Source organism: Eleutherodactylus coqui, chromosome 13 (assembly GCF_035609145.1).
Source record: "Eleutherodactylus coqui strain aEleCoq1 chromosome 13, aEleCoq1.hap1, whole genome shotgun sequence".
In the NCBI taxonomy this organism is placed as follows: domain Eukaryota; kingdom Metazoa; phylum Chordata; class Amphibia; order Anura; family Eleutherodactylidae; genus Eleutherodactylus; species Eleutherodactylus coqui.
This window is the reverse complement of record NC_089849.1, coordinates 20,115,566-20,141,810: the sequence shown is the minus strand read 5'-3', so window position 1 is coordinate 20,141,810 and position 26,245 is coordinate 20,115,566. Positions and strand designations below refer to the sequence as shown.

Sequence of the window (26,245 nt, the reverse complement as noted above, 5' to 3'; positions counted from 1 at the left end):
GTTCTACTCCCTGGGTATTGTGCATTCACATTTTGCGCACGTAAATAAGTCCGTGTGAAGCCGGCCTTAGTAAATATGCCCCCATGTGTCCATCTGATCGCTCATACATTAGAAGGGATAATAGCAATGAAGCAAAATAAAAGCAACAAGAAGACATAGAAGAAGCTCTCAGCAGATGTATAATACAAAACAAGCAAAAGGATACAAACCGACTATTCTAGATGAAACATAACACAATGTAACAATCCAACATGCTGCCAGCAGGCACTGCTGTAAGGCCGGCATCACAAATGTGCAGGTGTATTTGGGCATAGAGATTATGGCTACGCCGTGTACAGAGAATAACATAGGATTGTTCTCAGCTGAAGTAACCAGGTAATCTTGTAGATCTCTATACCATACATTGTAATGGCTAACAGAGACATGATGTCATAGCAAGCTTTCAGGCCTACTTAGGATCCTACTGGCTAACATGGTAGCAAACTTTTTCTGTATACAGAGAATAGAACCATTGATTTCAATGGGTTCATTCCCATTTCCATATTCTGCGCGCGCCTCTTAGTCGTGCAAAAAGAATAAAACATGCTTTATTTTTCAACATATTTGCACACCAAAGGTCCCCATAGAAGTCAATGGGGGTGCGCAAACGTGCAGGGAGATATATAAAACTCTACGGAAAAAAAAAACTACGGAACTCATTAGCCATTTGAATCGGTGTGTCTTTGTTTGCTGCTCGCAAATGAACACGCCTTGTGGGGGCAAAAGGTGCAGTAAAATCCCCCAATGGGCACACAAAGAAAGCATCATTCATTCTGCAGCACTCAGACATGCGCAAATGTGCATACGCTGGTGTAAAAGCAGCCTAAGGATGCGTTCATACATTGCGGAATTTCAGGGGACCCGGTATAAACCATCACTGTGTTAATGTGTGCGCACACCTAAAAGTGGATAAAAAGGTGCCCAAATAACCAATAAATTAGGCGCGTTCAGTGCAGACCATGTAAAGAGTAAAGACAGGCGCTGGAGATGCTTGCTGTGATGCGTGTGCTCTATTATGTTTTCTGTATTGTTATATGTTACAATGCGCTGCAGTGTGCTGTTTTGTATCATATTGTATTGTAGTAAATTGTATTCTCATGCATTTTATTGTTGTGAGGCCTCATGCCCGCGGCCGGGTTGTGAAATCTCGCAGCGGAATCAGACCCGGTGCCCTACAGAGACCCTATACTCACTTCTCCAGATCCGCCTGTGGGTGTCTCAGCCGGCGCGCATGCGCAGTGCAGCACATGATGCGCCAGCGCTGGGTGGTGACGTCATTTCCTGTGATAATTCTGTTGTGCTTACAGTGGAAGCATCGCAGGGCGCACGTCTATGTGATTTTACGCACAAATTAGAACATGCTGCAATTCTCCCCCACGAGCGGAAAATCGCCGTTGATCTCTGCTCGTGGGCGGGGGAGAATCGCTTAACATGGCATGTCTACGGACGGACGTTGCGGCGTAATTCGCGGCGGGTGTCTGACCACAAATTCCGCAGCGATAATCCGTCTGTGGGCATTGGGCCATGCATATTATATGGCATTATATTACAATGTATTATTATATTGCCCCTGAGTTATATTATACAGCATTAGATTGGATTATTTTGCATCGTATTGTATTCCATGCTATTAGATTAGGTTTTACGTTGCATTATGTTGTTTTGCCCCTTATTGTACGGCCAGGCTCACACGGGTCTATGTTTACTGAGTATTACGCAGGCTCTGTACGCCTGTGTGATATGAGGTCACTTGCAGACAGTCAACTACATTGCCTTACGAGGTTCTGATCACATTAGCATGTCGTAATTGCATAATATGCGAGCGCAAAAAAGAACGCAGTATTGTCTATTTTGCCATGTATATACTGGTAGGTGAAAAAACTGACATGTCATTTCTTGACACAGATTCCACACGGTCTCCACATAAGGCCTGTTTCACACAGCTACAAAATCCCGCTACAAAACACATGAATGTGAAGCTGATGGTTTCCAATGGGTTCTTTCAGGCTACAAAACATCTCATGTGAAAGAACCCACTGGAATACATGGGCTTCACATACATGTGTTTTGTAGCAAGATTTTGCAGCCCGTGTGAACGAGGACTAAGGAATTCTGCAAATGGATTTGCCCCATTGAAAACAGTTAGATCCGTGTAGACTTCCATGGCTGTTCATGTGCATAGCTGTGATAGAAATCTAAAGCACAGCTGCACATTTCTGCTATGGTTTTTAGATTATATTAGATAGATAGATAGATAGATAGATAGATAGATAGATAGATAGATAGATAGATAGATAGATAGATAGATAGATAGAAGATAGATAGAAGATAGACAGACAGATAGATATTAGATAGATCTATATTAGATATGAGATAGATAGATATATAGATAGATATGAGATAGAGAGATAGATAGATAGATATGAGATAGATAGATAGGAGATAGATAGATAGATAGAAGATAGATAGATAGGAGATAGATAGATATGAGATAGATAGATAGATATGAGATAGATAGATAGATAGATAGATAGATAGATAGATAGATAGATATGAGATAGATAGATAGATAGATAGGAGATAGATAGATAGATAGGAGATAGATAGATAGATATGAGATAGATAGATAGATAGATAGATAGATAGATAGATATGAGATAGATAGATAGATAGATAGATAGATAGGAGATAGATAGATAGATATTAGAGAGAGATAGAAATGAGATAGATAGATAGATAGATATGAGAAAGATACATAGATTGATAGATAGATATTAGATATAGAGAGATATGAGAGAGATACATAGATTGATAGATAGATGTTCGATAGATATGGGATAGATAGATAGATAGATAGATAGATAGATAGATAGATAGATAGATAGATAGATATGGGATAGATAGATAGATAGATAGATAGATACATTGATAGGAGATGGATAGATAGATATTAGATAGCTAGAGTAATAGATATTAGAGATAGATAGATAAGGGATAGATAAATAGATAGATTAGAGATAGATAGATATGAGATGAATAGATAGATATGAGAGAGAGATAAAGGATTAATTTTCAATCCAAAACCTATGCCTAAAATTTCACACTATCTATATGATTAATTAAAAGCCCAGCCCTCTCCTCTGTCCTTAGGCCCTTATATATAGGCTCCTGCACTACAGCTGCACCCTCTGACACTATAGGGTTAAAGCATTAGCAACCAAACAGGGCAGAAGCTCAGTAGGGGGATCTGATTGTCACATAAAGCCTCAGCCCCCCTTGGGGGGACATCACACTGTAGCAGGTGAGAGCCCCCCCACACACACCTGGGGGGCTCCCAGGCACAGCAGCCTCATCCCCTGCTACTGTTGCAGTGCAGGTATTTCATCCAGCAGCCTCTGCAGACGTCAGCATGGTGCATCCCTCTCGCAAGGGATGATGGTAAAATCCCAATGTTTTCTGCTACTGCTTTAGGGAGAGCATTGAAGGGGAGGATTTGGGGAGGGGGATCTGGTGTCTCCCTGACCTCATTGGATGATGTGCAGCGATTTTTGGAGCTTTGGATGATGCAGGGATCCTAGTCTGCTATGTGGGGTGGATTCCAGGTGAACCCCATCTTCTGAATGGTGTGCCCCCCTCATGCTTCTGCTTGGCATTGGACACCTGGCACCCAGCAACCTCTTTAATGCAACCTGCTCAAGTACCCCTGCACCTTAAGGCTCATGGCAAAACCTCAAGAGCTTCCTGGATCATTTCGTCAGAGAGGTAGATCCAACAGTGACCCCAATATCATCCACAGTGACCCCAACAACCTGCAAGAGCTTGGCTCAGAGTCAGAGGATTGCACAGGTACAAAGACAGCGGTGTGCATGCATGGAAGGGGGTGTGTGTGGGGGGAGGGGAGCTGTCACTACTGGAGAGCTTGACCTCAGCCCTAATGGGTTAATACAGGCAGTGACATCACAGGCTGTTATAACCTTATTACAGCTTAGCAGCATTTGGGCTTTTGTATTCTCTCTGTACATGTTATATCCCTGCACATCCCACAATGCACAGCTTATGGTGAGCCCCTCATGAATGGGCTTTGTGTTGCTGTTGCATTCGTGTACTGCAGCTGTATTGTCTGACTGTACACTGTGTTTATGACATGGGTCCTGCAGTACCCTGGGACATCTAGGTGATGTGTATATATATATATCTTCAGATTCTGAAAATGATTGGTACAATAGGGGGATATTACAGCAATAGAATAGAGGGGAGGAAATTCTCTGAGGAAGTGATCAAGACAGAGACACTATCTATCTCATATCTATTTATCTATCTATCTCATATCTATTTATCTCATATCTATCTATCTATCTATCTCCTATCTATCTATCCATCTATCTATCTCATATCTATCTATCTATCTATCTCTTATCTATCTATCTATCCCATATCTATCTATCTCTTATCTATCTCATATCTATCTAATTATCTATCTATCTCATATCTATCTATCTCATATCTATCTATCTATCTAATTATCTATCTATCTATCTATCTATCTAATTATCTATCTATCTATCTATCATATCTCATATCTATCTATCTATCTATCTATCTATCTATCTATCTATCTATCTATCTATCTCTTATCTATCTATCTCATATCTATCTATCTAATTATCTATCTATCTATCTATCTATCTAATTATCTATCTATCTATCTATCATATCTCATATCTATCTATCTATCTATCTATCTATCTATCTATCTATCTATCTATCTATCTATCTATCTATCTATCTATCTATCTATCTAATTATCTATCTATCTATCTACCCTCTACTTGTTGACCCTTGTGGAAGTATATAATCTTTGGTCTGGTCCTGCTTGTCCTATAGAGGGGGTTTCTATAAGCTGTATGTAGCCCTTGTTGGACTGATGGGGTCAGCCTGTGCCGAGACCCCTAATATTCACAGTCTGTGAGGCTGTAGGGTTTCCTCTCTTTGGGATTCTACTGTATGTTCCCCCACCAATATGTATAATGTATGGAGCTCCATCAGACCTTGAATGATGATGAGCAATAGTGCAGAGAGGCCTACATCACATCACATGACCAGCGAGGAGCGCCTGCGCTTAACTCTTTGTCTCCTGCATATGTAAGGTGTACATTTTGGGGTCACCTTTATAGTGGGGTGTTCAGGATTCCAATCATACTTTGCAGGTAGGTATTCTCTATTTGCATAAGAGGTTGGTGAGGGGGGTTATCTCCATGGTAACATGGATACAAGCAGAGTCATAATTGCACCCATTGTAAATGTCTCCTAGCAGGGCGGCAATTAACATTTGTGTCAGGAAGAAGTGACTTGATTGTGGTAATAAACAGGCTGGTCCTGACAGATGTGACCTTGTGATCAATGTGTAATATATAGCTAATATATAATATATGGAGTCTTGTGTCCATTATATACTACTAAACCTGCACTGCACATTCTTGTGTAGTATATGTGTGGTATACCCAAAATAACATGTGATACATTGTATCCACAGTCCTGTGTACCATGTATGTGATATAACCAGTATAACACACTGTTGGGGAGCTTTATGATACTGTTTAAAAGAAAACCCATGGCAGCCAATCACAGTGCAGCTTTCACTCCTCATAGTGTTGTGGTAAAATGAAAGCTGTTCTGTGATTGGCTGCTATGGGCAACAAAGACAGATTCATACTTTCAACAGTTTTCATAAATCCACTTATCCTCTCACTGCTCAGTCCCGTGTATCATACATGTAAGGGCCTTTTCACACTAGCGGGTTTTTTTGCAAGCTGCTCCATTGGAAAAAACAGCATGCTTGTTCTTCATTCTCCTCCTTTTTCTTCTATCTCCTTCTTCCTCCTTCAGAGGAGAAGGAAAAAAAAGAAAGTGAAGGTGAGGAAGAGGGAGAATGTGAAAGAGAAAGTGAAGGGGAAGTAAGAGAAGAAAGCAGTAGAAAATAAGAAGATGAGCAAGAAGAAGGAAACAATTAGAGGAGGATGAGAAGTAGAAAGTAAATAGAAAGTAAAGGAGCAGAAGAAGGAAAATGAGAAGAAGAAGAAAGTGAAGGGGAAGAAAAGTGTAGAATGAGAAGAAGAAAAAGGAGGAGTAGAAGGTGAAAGAGGAGAGAAGAAGATTGAGGAGAATAATAATTAGGAGGAGGAGAAGGTGAGAACATTAGGGGAATAATGAAAAGTAGGAGAAAGAAGAAAATAATTGGAGGAGAAGGAGAGGAAGAAGAAAAGAGGGGGGAGGAGATGTAGTAGAAGAATTAGAGAAGGAGAAGAACAGGGAGGAGGAAGAATAGAAGAAAATATGATTATGAAAGAGGAGAAAGAAGAAGAATGGGGAGGTGAGAAGACAGAGAGGAAGGAAAAACAGAATAAGAACATCTTCTCCTTCTCTTCCTCTGGAGAAGGAGGAGGAAGAAGGAAGAGGCTTGATGACTCAATGGCTAGAAGTGTTGCCTTCTAGTGCTGGGGACCTGGGTTCTGGTCTGACTATGACATCACATAGTCACATAGTGTTCTGGGTTCTGGTCTGACTATGACATCACATAGTCACATAGTGTTCTGGGTTCTGGTCTGACTATGACATCACATAGTCACATAGTGTTCTGGGTTCTGGGCTGACTATGACATCACAACTCCCCGGCAGCTGCTTTTGTTTAATAAATAAATTAATTCATGACAAAGTTATAAAATCTTTATCAAAATGTGCAAATATCCATCATGCTCTGAAGACCTGGAGACATAGTCTGGAGGCAGTAAGTGGAGGGCAGACACATGCCACTGACAAAGCAAGCAGTGTTTTGGGGGCTCCTCCCCCTTGTCTCCAGGCCTTTAGAGCATGATGGACAGTTGCACATTTTGGTGAAGTTATTTATAACTTTGTTATGCATGAATGTATCTATTACATAAACACAAGCCGGGGAGATGTGTGACTACTGGATCTAGAACACGGGCTCTGTATGCGGCCACCGTGTAGCCTGGATGATTTCTTGATATAACAAGTTTCTCCATTCCCGTCTGATTATTAGCAATATCTGCATGGAGTTTATATCTTCTCTTCGATGCATGGTGGCTCAGTTCTTAGCACTCTTGTTTTGCAGCGCTGGAGTTCCAGGATCACATCTGACCAAGAACATCTGTATGGAGTTTTTAGCTTTGTGGTTCTTCTTCTTCTCCTCCTCTGGAGGAGACAGGACAGGTGTGGTGGCTCAGTTGTTAGCATTGCTGGAGTTCTAGGTTCAAATCTGTCCAAGGCCAACATCTGGATGGGGTTTTTATGTTCTCTTTGTGTTTATTCTTCCTGTTCTTTTCCTCCTCTTGGGAAGAAAGAAGAAATGTGGTGACTCAGTGCTTAGCACTGCTGCCTTGAAGTGCTTGAGCTCTAGGTGTTCAAAGTCCATGTAGATGTTGTCCTTGATGAGATTTGAACCTAGGACCCCAGCACTGCAAGGCAACAGTGCTAACCACCACATTCATTGAAGAGGTCCCACCATAGGATGCTTTCTGTTGTACTTCTGTATTGTTGATTTCCACTCCGAGTAAAACTGGATCAGAACAAAAGGCCCGTAGCCTTTCCTAATAACCTATAATACACTGTATCCACTAATCCTATCACTGCACAGTGCTGTGTATCATATATGTAATATACTCAGAATGACATATATTACACATTGCATACACCACTCCTCTCACAGTGCAGTCCTCTGTAGATGTAGTATACCCATAACGATATATTTATACTCTGTATCCACTACTCCCGTCAGTGTGCAGTCCCATGTATCATATATGTAACAGGACCAGAATAACACATATTATACATTGTATCTATTACGTCCATAACTGCACGGTCCTGCGTATCACATACATAATTCAATGTGATGCACTGCATTCTAGCTCTAAAAAACCAAGTGATGCACTGTATACTGGCTCTATAATAGTACATGCAATGCATGGTATATGCTATAATAACACGTGATATACTTTATACTGTGTCATTACACGTGATATACTTTATCCTCTAGAATAACACATGTGATACCCTGTATACTGTAAAATTACACGTTGCACTGTATACTGTAGAACAACATGTGATACACTGTATAATAACACATGTGATGCCATGTATACTCTATAAAACGTGATACACGGTGTATACTAATTTGTAACAAAATGCATGCTATATAATAACATGTGGTATAATGTATTCTCTGTAATAATATGTGATATACTATACAATAACACATTTGTTATAATGTATACTCTATAACATGCAATATACTGTATAACACATGCGATGCTCTGTACACTGTATAATAACACCTGATATAATCTATACTCTATAATTACATGTGATATACTGTATAATAACACATAGGTTGGACTGTATAATAACATATATGATACTCTGTACCCTGTATAACATGTGATATAATCTATACTCTATAATTACGTGTGATATTCTGTATAATAACACATGATGCAATGAGTACTGTATAACAGCACAGCATACATGTTATCCTCTTCTCCTGCCATACAAAGGCCATAAAGAAAGGTTCCGAGACATGAACTAGGGGGGCAGTGTAGTGTGAGGGAGGTGTAATCGGCACACGGCTTTGTTCCTAATTAGCCTGCACCCCCTCCCATGTCTGGCAGCCCATTGTCTCACATGTAACCATCTCAGTTGCTGGTGAAGGAATCCTCACAATGAGATGAACATTTCCATGTGTCAGAATGTGCCTGCTCAGCTGGTGGGGTGGGGGTCTGATGTCATCGCTTCTGGGCTCCCCTAAAGCTTCTTTGTCAGTCCCTCCACTGAGCCCTGGGCTCCTGAACAGAGAACAAAGGAGGATGCCCAGCCGTGCCCGGTTATTGCACTATTATCGCACTGCCATTAGTACGCAGTTTAACTCATTCGGTGCCGATGCATGTCTGTTCTACGGTGACTAGTACTTACTGCTTACGATTCATTTACAGCCTACTACTCATATAGTTACTATGTATTTGCTATTTTCTTGGGTGTTATTACTCCCATAGATTAACCCTTTTAATGCTAGTTGGCTATTATGCAAACTTCATTCCCAGGTGAGTATATTAGGGTGGTTTCACACCTGCGTTGGGGGTTCCGCTCTCCTGCGGCATTTGGGGAGCAGGAAAGGGAAATCCCCGTAGGTGAACGGCTTCGTCTCAGGATGGAACTGAACAGTGTTGACTGGACCCCATTGACTATAATGGGATCCATTCGCTCAGCTGCCCGCTTTTTAGACGAAAAAAAAGTTCCGCATGCAGCGCTTCTTCTTCTGGTATTTTCTGCTGGATCTGCGTATAACCTCCGGCCGGAAGCTCCAACGCAGATATAAAACCTATAGTATCTAATGATTACTCGACACATAACCCTTTATTGTCCGATGACTCCACTATCGCTGAGCGGTCCGCCCCGGGGACTGTGTTTTGTTTCTAGGTCATGGTTCTTTAAGTAAGTGATGACATGGCAGCCTGACATGGAGGTGACTGTAGTTGGAGATAAACTGTATTGTTAGGGGTAAGCATCAACTATGTTATTTCTTCATAGGGGAGAATATTGCCAGTGGCATATAGAGCGCGGATAGAGATCAAGCGCTGCGGAATATGTGGGCACTATACAAATAAAGATTATTATTACAGATAGATAGAACAACCACAAGGGGAAGGAAGGAGGGAAGAAAGGAAGGAGGGAAGAAAGGAAGGAGGGAAGAAAGGAAGGAGGGAAGAAAGGAAGGAGGGAAGAAAGGAAGGAGGGAGGGAGGGAAGGAAGGAAGGAGGGAAGGAAGGAAGGAAGGAGGGAAGGAAGGAAGGAGGGAAGGAAGGAAGGAGGGAAGGAAGGAAGGAGGGAAGGAAGGAAGGAGGGAAGGAAGGAAGGAGGGAAGGAAGGAAGAAAGGAGGGAAGGAAGGAAGGAAGGAAGGAAGGAGGGAAGGAAGGAAGGAGGGAAGGAAGGAAGGAGGGAAGGAAGGAAGGAGGGAAGGAAGGAGGGAAGGAAGGAGGGAAGGAAGGAGGGAAGGAAGGAGGGAAGGAAGAAAGGAAGGAAGGAAGAAAGGAAGAAAGGAAGAAAGGAAGGAAGGAAGAAAGGAAGAAAGGAAGAAAGGAAGAAAGGAAGAAAGGAAGAAAGGAAGGAAGGAAGAAAGGAAGGAAGGAAGGAAGAAAGGAAGAAAGGAAGGAGGGAAGAAAGGAAGGAGGGAAGAAAGGAAGGAAGAAAGGAAGGAGGGAAGAAAGGAAGGAGGGAAGAAAGGAAGGAGGGAAGAAAGGAAGGAAGGAAGAAAGGAAGGAAGGAAGAAAGGAAGGAAGGAAGAAAGGAAGGAAGGAAGAAAGGAGGGAAGGAAAGAAGAGAAGAAAGGAAGGAGGGAAGGAAAGAAAGGAAGGAAGGAGGGAAGGAAAGAAAGGAAGGAAGGAGGGAAGGATAGATGGAGGGAAGAAAGGAAGGAGGGAAGAAAGGAAGGAAGGAAGGAAGAAAGGAAGGAAGGAAGAAAGGAAGGAAGGAAGAAAGGAAGAAAGGAAGGAAGGAAGGAAGGAGGGAAGAAAGGAAGGAGGGAAGAAAGGAGGGAAGAAAGGAAGGAAGAAAGGAAAGAAGACAAGGAAGGAGGGAAGGAAAGAAAGGAAGGAAGGAGGGAAGGAAAGAAAGGAAGGAAGGAGGGAAGGAAAGAAAGGAAGGAAGGAGGGAAGGAAAGAAAGGAAGGAAGGAGAGAAGGAAAGAAAGGAAGGAAGGAGGGAAGGAAAGAAGGAAGGAAGGAGGGAAGGAAAGAAAGGAAGGAAGGAGGGAAGGAAAGAAGGAAGGAGGGAGGGAAGGAAAGAAGGAAGGAAGGAGGGAAGGAAAGAAGGAAGGAAGGAGGGAAGGAAAGAGGGAAGGAAAGAAGGAAGGAAGGAGGGAAAGAAGGAAGGAAGGAGGGAAGGAAGGAAAGAAGGAGGGAAGGAAAAAAGGAAAGAAGGAGGGAAGGAAAAAAGGAAGGAAGGAGGGAAGGAAGGAGGGAAGGAAAGAAGGAAGGAAGGAGGGAAGGAAAGAAGGAAGGAAAGAAGGAAGGAAGGAGGGAAGGAAAGAAAGAAGGAAGGAGGGAAGGAGGGAAGGAAGGAAAGAAGGAAGGAGGGAAGGAAGGAAAGAAGGAGGGAAGGAAGGAAAGAAGGAAGGAAGGAAAGAAGGAAGGAGGCAAGGAGGGAAAGAAGGAAGGAAGGAGGGAAGGAATGAAAGAAGGAAGGAAAGAAGGAGGGAACGAAGGAAAGAAGGAAGGAAGGAAAGAAGGAGGGAAGGAAGGAAAGAAGGAAGGAAGGAGGGAAGGAGGGAAAGAAGGAAGGAAGGAGGGAAAGAAGGAAGGAGGGAGGGAAGGAAGGAAGGAAAGGAGGGAAGGAGGGAAGGAAGGAAAGAAGGAAGGAGGGAAGGAAGGAAAGAAGGAAGGAGGGAAGGAACGAAAGAAGGAAGGAGGGAAGGAAGGAAATGAGGTTGACTGCTATCTTTTATTTGTTATATATATGGTTAGATAGACAAATTTGAGGAGGAAGGAAAAAGGAAGAAAAGGACGGGGGAAACAAGGGAAGGTAAGAAATGAGGTAGACCACCTGGTCTCTTTATGTAGAATTAGATTTATAAATATAAGGAGGGAAGGAAACCACCTTATATTATATAAATGGAAAGAAAGAAAGAAAAAGTGCATAGATAGATAGTAGGGGACATATGGGAAGGAATATGACTGAAGGGTCAGACTGCACAGGGTTTACTTGTCTGTATCCATGGAAACAAATAGATCTGCATGGAACCTGTGAACACAAACGGGAGATTTGTAATCATTACAATATTCAAAGTTGCTTCAATTTGTATTTTAGAACCACTGGAGCACTAACGAACATCATGACGCACGTATTAGACCCCTTATGCCAGAATTATGGCTCCAAAAATTACAATTTTAGTATAAGTGGCAAAATTGCATCTTTAAGGGTTTATGTCAGCCCTGCCACTTTTTTCAAAAAGTGGGTGTGGCCTATTATTAGGGGGCATGGCTACATGTAGCCCATCACATTTACTAAAATGTATGCCAGAAACTGGCGAAAATTCTAGTTTAATCCTATGCCAGCTACAGAGGTGCCACCAGATGTGACATGTATGAAGAGGTCTATAAAACGCTGGTCTAAGTAAGTATGCCCCATTGGTTGCAGAAGTATACATACCCTTTACAGGATATGGACACTTCTGAGGGCCCTTTCTGTATTTGACTGAAATGCATGCATTTTTGACTAAAGGGAATGTTTGTAAGTAGTTTTCATTATTTTTTTTAACTCTTTGGCTCCTGCAACATTTATGTATTATAGTACACAGCAAGCTGCAGCATGTCATTCACTAGCAAATCTATCCGACGGGGCTTGGTCAATAAACCTCCTTTCTTCCCCCTCCTGAATGATCTTCTAAGCTGATATATGATCAAAACCTTAAAGGGGTTCTCTAAAACTTTTACTATTGATGACCTATCTTAAGGATAGCTCATCAATAGTTGATGGGTGGGGGTCCACCACTTGAAATCTCTTGGCCTGTTGTCAGTATGGACAGCACAGGAAGCAGATAGGGCTGTCAACATACAGGTTGGTATGGCATTGAATTCAATGGGAGCTGTGCCAACCAGGCTATCTGCACCGACAGTGGGGCTAGGGAACCCAAGTGGCACACCCCCGCTGATCAGCTATTGAGGACCTATCCTAAGGATAGGTCATCAATAGTAAAAGTACAGACAGACTGCAGTACAGTTACATCTGACACTTGGCGATCCATATTGTAATATAACTCTCTGCAGCAGACTGTACCAGTATAATGTGTATACCGCCACACACTGAGCCTTCTGCTGATGGCCATACTGTGTTCCCTACTCGGAGGTTTCATCCTGTACACGCGGCATGGCTATTATGGCTATTATTGTGTCATTACTTGTGTGACACTGCGGCATTTAATGGATTGTAAAAAAAAAAGTCTTTCCTGCGGTTTGTGATAACGGTACGGTTTCCACTTTTTAACAACTTGTGACTGTTATATCCATGGCAAAGTTTAATCATTTTTCTTCACACTTGGAAATATGTTAGCTGTATATTTAAAGGGGTTGTCCATTTGTAAGCTATTGGTGGCCAGCCAATCCTTAGGGCAGTTCAATAATAGTAGATCGGCAGGGGTACATCACTTGTGATCAGCTGTTTGCTGGGCTGGTGCACTCATGCACAGAGATGGGTTCTGCAGGAAGCAAACAGCTCCGTTTTTATAGCAGTGGCTGGGATTGATATTACAGGCACTGAAATGAATGGGAACTTAGCATGCACTGCCAAACCTGGACACTGCAGTAAAAACAGAGCTGTCTGCTTCCTGCTGAGCGCACTGGCTCAAACGGACCTGTTAGCACTTCTGAGGTTGTCAAACCATCTACAGCTACAGATTTACTGAGGTTGAGCTGCTTCCAAATCTCATCCAGTTACATTTCCTATGGATATCATATCCCAAGATATTTGGGTGCATACATGAAGCCTTTTATGTCAGTTACTGGCATAAAAAAGTCACAAATTTTCACGATGGGGGATTTGTGTAAAACGTTTCTACTCATAGGCGTTTTGCGCCGGTCTCGCCAGTTTAAAAAAAAAAGTGGGCGAGACATTCAGAAAGAGGTAGCACTGCCTCAGACCTATTTTCACACGAAAACGAAGTTCCACCCCTTGAGCGAGCGGTCTAAGAGAGGAGGAGTGATGACTCAGGTACGGGACTGGGCGGAAATGGCGCCATGTTTTCAGAGTGAGTCGGACGTGTGGGGCGCATCTCCTACGGATTCTTGTCTTTCCAAGTGCAACTCCGGTTGTTTTCGGAGGGATCGGTGGATTTAGTTTACACCGCAGTGCCTGCGCTTGTCTATAGTGTGAAGAAATCCGCAAAGCGGAGAACAAACAGAGTTCCAAATACAAATCCATCGGATTATATTGACGGGTGCCAATTTGCTCACTAGCGCCCCCGCTGGATACAACATTATTGTGAGCTCATCGTTCTGTATGTAACTGTCTCATCCCAGAATCGACTGCAGAAAGAGTTTAATAAAATCCGGTTTATTGAGCGTTGCTATGGAGTACATGTCTGGGTTGAGCTTTCCACGACAGAGCGCCAGGAGTTGGACACTCATGCCCGTGGTGTACCATCTTCCCCTTGGGTGCCAGGTCTGGATAGAGGTTACCCACCAGTATCCTGGCCCAAACCTATTCCATCAGGGCCTACTGCTTCGGAGCCCTCATTGTCAAAACTTGTCCCAAATACCCCCAGGGTCTGGGCACTCCAGACCGAACCCCCTTGGACCCCAGCTTCAAACCGACGGGTTTATGTATAATTTACACCAGAAACTGGCATACATCATACCAGAAATGTACACCATACAAATCTCAGCTGACCAGTCCGGTTGGTGGGTCGGACCATCTCTGCTGCCTGGAGTTCCTTCCATGACCCTTCTTCTCTCTGACTGTGCAACATGGATGATGTCTCCTACTTTATCCTCAAAATGATCCAATTCTCACACATAGGTCAGCAGATTGCGGATTGGTGGATGCGCAGATCTGCAGGCTGTTTTGTGGACAGATTTGGATCAGTCATGCGCCAGCTAAGATCCCACAAAAGGACACATTTCTGTTCACCGGTGACATAGGAAGTAACCAGATGAGATTTGGAACCAGCTCTACCTCCACCATCTGTGGCTGTAGGTGGTTTGACCTCCTGGGAAGTGCTGACAAGTTCCCTTTAACTAAAAAGTCTTGATTACAACTCTCCTGCCGTTTTGTGTATGCAGCACTTTATGTCTCCATGGTTATAGACTACCCTATGTGGTCGGATCCCGCTGACCCTTTTTCTACTGTCTATAGATGAAGGAGTGACATGTGAGTCCTTTTTGCCCGTAACCATGGAAACACGTAGGTCAGCATAAGAACTGTATGCACAAAACGGAATCCTATAAGTAAAAACTATTTACAAAGTAACTTCATTTGTTATTATTGTTGCATTGTTTCCAGAAGTTTTCCCACCCTCTGATCCAATGTAGAGCGGCGGTTACACCGCTCTGGATGTTAGCTGGGAGTGATACACGGGCCGGCCGCTGCAGATTGCTCCACATAATTTAAATGCTCTTGTCATTGATTTTTCATTACGGTCCACGGTCTGTGCATGATTTATATCGGCGCGCTGCCGCCGTCTCCGGAGAGAGCGTTGTACAGTAAGTACTGGCTGCAGACTGTAAATACAACTGGCTGGGCTGCACGACCGCAGGAGGCTCGAGCCATGTCTGCTGTACCTACTGTACATAAGGCTTAAAGGGGGATTCCTGGCATTTAACCCCTTAGGGTATTGGTGATCTATCTTCAGGATAGGTCATCAGCAGTGGCGTAACTATGGAGCATGCGGAGGCACTTGGGCCCAGGAGCCTTAGGGGGCCCATAAGGCCTCTCTTCTCCATATATAGAGCCCAGTAGTATGAATAAAGCATTATATTTGGGGACCCTGTTACAGGTTTTGCATTGGGGCTCAGGAGCTTCTGGGGATAGGTCATCAATACTACAAGGGGTTAAATGCCGGAATACCCTTTTATTCATTGTCTAATAAACGGCCCTGTGGCTTTCTAATATACTTTCTGATTCAATTCTTTGCCATATTCAATATCTATGCTTGCTAGTAGTGAATGGAACTGACTGCCTGACCTGATCCTATCCAGTTGACAGGTGCAGGGCTCGTTTCCACGTAACAGGTACCGGCGTATGGCTGAGACTCCGCCCAGCCATGGCAACCAATAGTAGTGCACGAACTTGTTGACCTTATTAGCTTCCATTGTCAGTTGTAGCTAGGTGGAATCTCCGCCACAAGTCAGTACCTGATATGTGGAAACGTGCTCTAAGGCATTTGGACGCAGAGTAGGTGCTTAAAAAACAATCACATCTAAAAGCACCTATGGTTTCCTATGGGTTCTTTCAGACAAACAATTTTTTGACGCGCCTAAAAATTTATTTCCGTCAAAGATAGGGACCACTGGTGTAACTATAGGGGTGCAGGGGATGCGCTTGCACCCGGGCCCAGGAGCCTTAGGGTGGCCTTAAGGCCTCTCTTCTCCATATAGGGAGCCCAGTACTATGAATAAAGCATTATAGTTGGGGGCCCCTTTACAGATTTTGCATTGGGGCCCAGAAGCTTCAAGTTAGGTCTCTGGGTATGGGTACAGGTAAAGGTGGGGGGGGGGGGGGGGGACCTGAGATGAACTTTTGCACGCAGGCCCCTGAGCCTTTAGCTACACTGCTGATAGAGACTGTGGGAGTCGTCTGGCAAAGGCAAGGAGGAGGGAGTCTAACAGCCCCGCAGGGATGAAGTGAGTCCCTCACTGCAGGGATTACTTTCATCCCCGCGGAGGGGTATTTCCTTCATCCCCGTAGGGACTCCCTTCATTGTTCTGGCGACCGAGGGATTTCGGAGCACGACACCGCGGCCAGACCAGTAAAATTGCGGCTATTCTTCATTCATGCAATTTAACGCTCTGTTTTTTGACATGGCTATCGAAGCGCTAAAATGACGTTTCTCGTGAACAAGGCCTAAGGCCGGCTTCACATGGATGTATTTGCATGTGCAATACTCAGAGAATAGAGCACAGTGATTTCAATGGGTTCGTTCACATTTCCGGATTTTGCACTTGCATTTCAGTCGTGCAAAAAAAAAAAAAAAAAATTACAACATGCTCTATTTTTCTGCATATTTGCGCACCAAAGTTCCCCATAGAAGTCAATGGCGGTGCGCAACTGTGCGTGCAATACGCAAGGAGATGCGTGAAACACTGCGTCATTACGCTGGAAAAAGAACACATCCGGAACTCATTAAGATTATTAGCTATTTCAATCAGTGCGTCTTTGTTTGACCTGCGCGAATGAACATGCCTGTGCGCCCAAAAAGTCCAGTGAAATATGCTGTTGCGGGCGTAAAAAAGCATAGATCACTCCACAAAAAGGCAGCGCTCAGGCGCCATTTAGTCCGTTATATAGCTGTGGGAAACACGGCCGCGTAACGGGCTGAAACAAAATAATTGGCTTCGATGGTCCCGTGATTCTGGCGCGTTATTACCATGTGTGAGAACACACGGGGCGGACCGATCTTCCTGCTTTTTTTTTTAAACTTGTGCACTATAGCAGAGTATCAATAGTTTAAAAAAAAAAACAAAACACGGCTCATGCGCTAATATCCTCCATAGCGGCGAGCGTACTAGCGCAGGCGCCCGTGTGTTTTTGCCCTTAAGAGGTTTTCCATTCGCCACGGACCACTTAGACAGGAGTATGTGATTTGCGCACGAGATTCTCAGGTGCGTGTGAGTTTTTTTAATGCAAAAAAGAACGCAAGAATGCCGAATTGATTTCCCAATTTCCTTACCCGCCGTCTCCTTTATATACGCAATGCGTTAGACTTTAATTGGCAATTTCGGCCCGTGATTACACAATAGGACAGGCTGCAGAAATCAGCTCGTCTGAATACATCAATGTAAGTCAATGGGGCTTATTCTGTCTGCATGATGCGCATCATACAGAATGTAAATGAGCCCTGAGCGCAGCGGAGAAACCGTCAGCGAGTATGCTTTACATCCCGGCGGCCATATCCGCTGAATGGTTGCGGATTTGGCCTCGTTTTTAATTGTTCTGGATATTAACCTTTGTATTTCAAGAGTTGAGATAAGAGACAAGTTGAGGATTTAGAATCTGCATTGTTTTCGAAAATGCTGCGAATTTATTGCGGAATTTAGAAATACTCGCCATATCGCGTTGTGCTGGGATTCTGCATCGATTCCAGGAGCATGAATTGCGCGTCATTTCTGCCGTGTGTGAAGACGGCTTTACAGGACTCCAATTCTCGTCACTCAGGTTGTTTCCATCCGGTTGTGGAGAGCTGCGGCCATTATAATGTCCGCTTCATGCAGGACCGTCATGCTTTGTGGTGGACAGTTCTGGGCAGACAGTAATACATGACTGCAGGATCAGACTACACAGGGTTTGTTTGTAGTCTGTAACCATGGGAACACATAGGCTGTTGGTAAACCTTCCAACTTGGAGCCCAATCACATGGGCGTATTTCGGCTCAGGAACCTATTATAGAACTGTTTAGGGTGCATTTACACGGGCGAGTGCAAAATCAGTCCAAGAAACTCTCGATCTTTATGCAGTGCGATGTGTTTTGTGATAAAATAGCACTGCACTTGTGATTTTTCGTGTGCATGAAAAACACACCTGAAAATCGCCCATCATTCCCTGTGAGTTATGCCCAAGAATCTAGGCTGCAACTTGCATACGGCCGGCTGATCGCGGATTTATTTTAACTGATGCTTATTGCAATGCACAAAGATACAGTTTCCCTGAAAATAAGGCATACCCTGAGAATAAGACATAGCATGATTTTCCAGAATTTTTGAGGATGCAAAGTGATTTTTCAGGCTTTTTGAGGATGCTTGAAATATAAGCCCTACTCCAAAATTAAGCCCTGCTAACAGTTAATTAAAAAAGTCAATTTAAATAGTGTCCAGGCAGCTATACATGTAAAAAAGTTAAACCTTTTTGAACAAAAATTAATATAAGACACTGTCTTATTTTCGGGGAAACGCGATAGTATAAATGGCGAATTCAGCTCTGCTACATCTGTATCAGTGAGGTTATCGGCTCATTTGATGGGTTTAACCCTTTGTATCTGCTACATTTTGTATCGTTTTACAGATCACGGTTATCACTAAATATCAAGCAGTGCCGAGACCAGAGCTGACCGTGGTGCTGAAACTATAGTGCCTGCCGCAGCCCCGCGTACAGCGGGGTATCAAGAAACATGACAAACTCAGCTCACTGGGAGGAGTTGTCAAGTTCAACATTTCAGATTCAACCGGGAAAATTTTGCTCATTCTGATCGGCCAAGCAATAAAATTGGGCCGATTTTTACTGAATCTGATCAGCCTGACCTCATTTTTGGCATGGTGGTGATGGCTCAGTGGTCAGCATTGTTGCCTTGCAGTACTGGGGTCTTAGGTTCAAATCCTATGGAGGACAACATTTGTATGGACTTTGAAAAACTCCACCCATTTGTTGTCCTTGGTCAGATTTAAACCTAGGACTCCAGCAGTGCTGACAACTGAGCCACCACACCTGTCCTGTCTTCCCCGGTGGAGAAGAATAAACACAGAGAGCATAAAACTCCATACAGATGTTGTCTTTGTTCAAGCATGGACCTAGAATCCCAGCGCTACAAGGCAGCACTGCTAGCCGTTGAGCCAACAAACTTCTTCCGTCTTCGGAGGAAGAGAAGAAGAAGGGGACCTTCTTATTCGCTTTCTTCTCCTCCTTCTTTTTCTTCTTCTTCTCCACTGGAAGAGCAGAAGGGGGAAGAAGAAGCAAAGGAAAGGCGAAGAAGGCAAAATAAGTATGGGGGCTCAGGCATTACACTGTTGCCTTGTAATGCTGGGGTCCTAGGTTCAAATCTGACCCAAGACAACATCTGCATGGAGTTTGTATGTTCTCTTTCTTTTCCTCCTCCAGAAAAAAAAGAAGGAAACCCATATAGTGGCTCAGTTGTTAGTACTACTGCCTTGCCACGCTGAAGCTGTAGGTTCAAATCTGTCCAAGGACGACATCTATATGGAGTTTTTATATTCTCTTTGTGTTTATTCTCCTCCTCTGAAAAAGAAAGACCAAGCATGTTGTGGTGGCTTCGTTGTTAGCACTGTTGCATTACCATGTTGCAGTTCTAGGTTCAAATCTGACTAAAGGCAACATCTGGATAAAGTTTTTCCATGTAGATCCTTAATGAAATTCAAACTTTGGCCCCCGGTGCTGCAAGGCAACAGTGCTAACCACTGAGCCACATTCAGGCCCAACGACAACGTGTGGCTCGATTCCCATACAATTTGGCCAAATTAGTAAACTCGATTTTTACTTCCATTAATTTTAATGGGAATCGGGAGCTCTTGATTATTTTAGGAAAACTGGGCCGATCACTCCTGACCTGACTAGTCCAATAATTGCTCTTAGCTAATCGAGGGGTGATATTTGGTGTGAGACCTGCGTGAGCACATGAGGTGCATCAGCTGCCCTCACTGAAGGGGGCACCAAGCGATGCCCACCACCACGACTGCTCATATTCACTGGACAGCAGTATGATTTAGGCTTTGTGCAACACTGTATAGATTACTGTATGTATGGGGCTGTTATATTGGTAGTATATCAGCACTGTACGCTGGTGTGATATGGTTATTTGTACACTATAGGGGTCACCATACAGGGGTGTCATCCAAAAGGATGTTGGTTCTGCTTTGGTCGCTTTAACTAGCCTAAGTAAATATAATGCACTGAGGACGATGTAATAAGAGACCCGCATCTAATAACTCGTAGGGGGGCCTTTGGACTTCAGATTTTTCCTGCTGTAGTCTCGCCTTTCTGTTTTTCTTAGACGCAGCGACGCTGGAACTGGTCATCTGCTGTTGTAGTCCATCCGTGCTAGGGAACAATGACTTATGTGTCCAGACATGTTGGTTGGAGCTTCTGTGTTGTGTTTGGCTACAATTTTCTTGACTGTGCAGCGCCTGTTCATCAGAACGATTCTTGACATCCCCCCCGACCCTTTTTGATGACAAGTTATTTCCGTCCACAGCATCCCCTTTAGCTGGATGTTTTCCTTGATCGCGCCATTCTCGGTATCTCTACACCGTTATACAAGAAAACCTACGTGGCTGGCAGTGGCATCCCGGCCCCGGCTAGTCCAGCCCCGATGACCCGGCCTCGCTTGAAGTCGCTCAGATCGCTGGATTTTCCCATCTAATGTGGATTCACACTGAAACTGATCCACAGAAAACTTGTCACGTGATGTTATGCCGCACTCCGGGGTCATGGGATAATTTCCCTACAGGGAAGCGCGAATCGTGAAAGGGCCGAGGGCTCTAATAAAGGGGCCATTCAGTGTATATATGTATACTAGCTGTAGCACTGGCTGTACATCACCCTCCACCTCCCAGCTATCTGAGGTTAGTGGCTCGGCCTCTCTAGACATGTGGGGGATGTCATACGTCGCATTACAACAAATTTACATGAGCATTAATTAAGCCTTGGAAGATGAGAGGGCGCTCCTGGAGACGACACAATGAGATTTTGGCTTGATCTCTATCGCTCACTCCGGTCACAACGGGGATCTTGTGTTATTAATTGTCTCCCTATGATTGGAGCGTGTTACAGCTGAATGTCATACTGCGCATCACAGGCACAAAGAGCAGAACAGCACTGCAAGTAATGCAAGCTCTGCTGAGGCCAGGATGACACACGGTGCAACGGCAGGGCATGCTGCGTCTACTAGTGCACCATCAGCAACACTGTCACATGTTCCTCCGCTGTGGAAGCAGTGGTCAGCAGCAAGGAGAAGTGGAAAAACTCCTCACTCCAGCAATTCAGCCAGAATACCATATGCCGCCATATAGAGGGGTTGGGCCATAACCCACTAGTAATCCATAAAGTGAAGAGTATGGCAGCAATGGAAGATGCAGAAAATAGAAAAATGCTAAAAACTTTATTTCTCCATTTGAAGGTCAAAAGCAGCAGCAGCGTGTCGACCTGCAGAGGCCGGTCTTTCTCAAGCTTGACAAACGTTGCTGCTGCTTTTGACCTTTAAATGGAGAAATAAAGTCTTTAGCATTTTTCTAATTTCTGCATCTCCCATTGCTGCCATAGTCTTCACTTTGTGGATTACATGTTCCTCCACTATCATACCATACGATGTAACTGAGGGTCAGTACAGGATAAGTAATGTATGTACACAGTGACTCCACCAGCAGAATAGTGAGTGCAGCTCTGGAGTATAATACAGGATGTAACTCTGGATCAGTACAGGATAAGTAATGTATGTACACAGTGACTCCACCAGCAGAATAGTGAGTGCAGCTCTGGAGTATAATACAGGATGTAACTCAGAATCAGTACAGGATAAGTAATGTATGTACACAGTGACTCCACCAGCAGAATAGTGAGTGCAGCTCTGGAGTATAATACAGGATGTAACTCAGGATCAGTACAGGATAAGTAATGTATGTACACAGTGACTCCACCAGCAGCAGAATAGTGAGTGCAGCTCTGCAGTATAATACAGGATGTAACTCAGGATCACTACAGGATAAGTAATATATGTACACAGTGACTCCACCAGCAGAATAGTGAGTGCAGCTCTGGAGTATAATACAGGATGTAACTCAGGATCAGTACAGGATAGGTAATGTATGTACACAGTGACTCCACCAGCAGAATAGTGAGTGCAGCTCTGGAATATAATACAGGATGTAACCCAGGATCAGTACAGGATAAGTAATATATGTACACAGTGACTCCACCAGCAGAATAGTGAGTGCAGCTCTGGAGTATAATACAGGATATAACTCAGGATTAGTACAGGATAGATAATGTATGTACACAGTGACTCCACCAGCAGAACAGTGAGTGCAGCTCTGGAGTATAATACAGGATATAACTCAGGATCAGTACAGGATAAGTAATGTATGTACACAGTGACTCCACCAGCAGAATAGTGAGTGCAGCTCTGGAGTATAATACAGGATATAACTCAGGATTAGTACAGGATAGATAATGTATATACACAGTGACTCCACCAGCAGAACAGTGAGTGCAGCTCTGGAGTATAATACAGGATGTAACTCAGGATCAGTACAGGATAAGTAATGTATGTACACAGTGACTCCACCAGCAGAATAGTGAGTGCAGCTCTGGAGTATAATACAGGATGTAACTCAGGATCAGTACTGGATAAGTAATGTATGTACACAGTGACTCCACCAGCAGAATAGTGAGTGCAGCTCTGGAGTATAATACAGGATGTAACTCAGGATCAGTACTGGATAAGTAATGTATCTACACAGTGACTCCACCAGCAGAATAGTGAGTGCAGCTCTGGAGAATAATACAGGATGTAACTCAGGATCAGTACAGGATAAGTAATGTATGTACACAGTGACTCCACCAGCAGAATACTGAGAGCAGCTCTAGGGTATAATACAGGATGTAACTCAGGATCCGTACAGGATAAGTAATGTATGTACACAGTGACTCCACCAGCAGAATAGTGAGTGCAGCTCTGGTGTATAATACAGGATGTAACGCAGGATCAGTACAGGATAAGTAATGTATGTACACAGTGACCCCACCAGCAGAACAGTGAGTGCAGCTCTGGAGTTTTATATATACTTATCTATCAATAAGGAGGGTCATGTTGTGCTTCATGCCTAAAAAGCACGGGGATGGACTGGGTCTCACAGTGTCTGGAAGGTAAATAATGGGGTGAGTAGTTATCAGTTATGCACAGCCCCTGGATCCTGAGGGGCCCAAAACTCCCTATGTTTCACACATAAGACACAGGCATTATAAATGGCACATGGTAGGTAGGTGGCAATGTTACAGATGTTGCATTGGGATCCAAGAGCTTCAGGTTACACGGAGGTGTGATGACATGAACCAGCCACAGAAGGGGCCCTATTATTTTTGCAGTGGGGCCCTTCTGCACACCACTAGCTACGTCCTGCACCATACAGACTGAGTGACCTGGGGTATGGAGAACAGTACGGCTGGGGGAGGGGGGGGGGCTGCAATGCTCTGCAGGAATTATTTGGCGGAGGATAAGAGCCTGTCCAGAGAAGCATGAAGAGGAGATGATTCATCCCTAGAGAGACATGCACGGATTGGGCGTTCGGAGGCGTACTTTTGGCTGCAGTCCTCTCCATACAGCATTCTGCAGCACTCAGCTGACATCCCCATGAAACAAATTATTCTGCAGGATGGGACAACTGCTGCAACCAAGCGGAGACCCCGGCCCCGCTGCCTGCTGTAGGGTGTAGCGCTGCCCCCTTCCCAGGGATGGACAGCCGTGAGAGTGAACCCTCTGCTTGGCAGCTGTCATCGGAACGACACAGGGGTTTCCTGATCATGCCCCTGGGGATGCCCACATGCAGCTTGTGCCATCCCGGAGAGCTGTGAGCGCCTCTCAAAGGTTAGTGCCGGGGCAACACATTGTCACATGCGATGAATGCAGTCCGGATGATGGATTCCGACTGCATGATCTACTCAAGGTCAAGAGAAGCAGAGATGGGATCCAGCTCCATGTAGGCCGGAGCACCTGAACCTGCATACTGACTGCAGGAGCGCTAAGCCCAGGTTTTCAGTATTTACCACTGCATGTCATTTGTTGTTCTCTGTTATCTGCTGGTCAGGTTGACTGTATTGTTCTTGAGTGGGATGACTGACAGGCAGTCCAGAATGATCTGACCCCTCTGTAATCACTACTTTTATGTCCTTGCAAGCTACTGGCATTAGGATTTAGCAGCCCTTTAAATTGCCTATTAGTGATGCTTCTGAGTTAAGCTCTTCACTACTGCCCCCTATTGTCCAGAGAGGTGTGCAGCGTGTCCTTGCACAGCTTGTTAAATGGGGTATTTGCTGAGGGGCACTTAGTTTCTTGTCCTGGGTTGTAGAGGCAAGTGCGGGGTTCTTCTCTCTTTTTTCTTCTTCATATCTAGGAGAATTCTGTTCTCTTAGGTGCTCCAAACTGTATCTAATAGTGTGAGAGGAAGATAGATATGCGATAGATTTGAGATAGATAGATAAATAGGAGAGATAGATAGATAGATAGATAGATAGATAGATAGATAGATAGATGATAGATAGATGATAGATAGATGATAGATAGATGATAGATAGATGATAGATAGATGATAGATAGATAGATAGATAGATAGATAGATAGATAGATAGGAGATAGATAGATAGATAGATAGATAGATAGATAGATAGGAGAGAGATAGACAGATATGAAATAGATAGATAAGAGATAGATAGATAGATAAGAGATAGATAGATAAGAGATAGATAGATATGATAGAGAGATAGATAGATATGAGATAGATAGAAAGATATGAGAGAGATAGATAGATACATATGAGAGATAGATAGATATGAGAGAGAGATAGATAGATAGATATGAGATAGATAGATAGATATAGAGATGAGATAGATAGATAGATAGATATGAGATAGATAGAAAGATATGAGAGCGATAGATAGATAGATATGAGAGAGAGATAGATAGAGATAGATATGAGAGAGAGATAGATAGAGATAGATAGATATGAGAGAGAGTGATAGATAGATATGAGATAGATAGATATGAGATAGATAGATAGATAGATAGATAGATATAGAGATGAGATAGATAGATAGATAGATAGATAAGAGATAGATAAGAGATAGATAGATAGATAGATAGATAGATAGATAGATAGATAGATAGATAGATAGATATGAGATAGATAGATAGATATAGAGATGAGATAGATAGATAGATATGAGATAGATAGATGTGAGTTAGATGGATGGATAGATAGACAGATATGAGATAGATAGATATGAGATAGATATGAGATAGATAGGAGAGATAGATAGGAGAGAGATAGATAGACAGATATGAGATAGATAGATTTGAGATAGATAGACAGATATATAGATATGAGATAGATAAGAAAGAGATAGATAGATATGAGATAGGTAGATATGAGAGAGAGAGAGAGAGAGAGAGAGAGAGATATGAGATAGATAGAAAGATATGAGATAGATAGATATGAGAGAGAGAGAGAGAGAGATATGAGATAGATAGATGTGAGTTAGATGGATGGATAGATAGATAGATAGAAGATAGATAGATAGATAGATAGATAGATAGATAGATAGATAGATAGATAGATAGATAGGAGAGAGATAGATAGACAGATATGAGATAGATAGATAGACAGATATGAGATAGGTAATAGATAGATACGAGATAGATAGATAGATAGATAGATAGATATGAGATAGATAGATAGAAAGATATGAGAGAGACAGATAGCTAGATAGATAGATAGATAGATAGATAGATAGGAGATAGATAAATATGAGAGAGAGAGACAGAGATAGATAGATAGATAGAAATATATGAGAGAGAGATAGATATGAGATAGATAGATAGATAGATAGATAGATAGATAGATAGATAGATAGATAGGAGAGAGAGAAAGAGATAGATATGAGAGAGATGGATAGATGAGAGAGAGAGAAAGTGAGAGAGATATGAGATAGATAG

At 43.3% G+C, this 26,245-nt stretch overlaps 1 protein-coding gene across 2 annotated transcripts in view; it reads left to right on the top strand.

The window, feature by feature from the left end:
• The first annotated feature begins 3,531 nt into the window (after window positions 1-3,531).
• The window catches only part of PHACTR3 (phosphatase and actin regulator 3), a 108,174-nt gene continuing 85,460 nt past the window's right edge, over window positions 3,532-26,245 (top strand). The window contains exon 1 of one of the 2 annotated variants that reach the window (XM_066588084.1): window positions 3,532-3,885. In XM_066588084.1, coding sequence (XP_066444181.1) covers window positions 3,759-3,885 — 127 coding nt within the window. In that variant the 5' untranslated portion in view covers window positions 3,532-3,758. Of the gene's footprint in view, window positions 3,886-23,996; window positions 24,122-26,245 lie in introns of those variants that run through there. The other variant, XM_066588085.1, reaches the window with a different exon arrangement.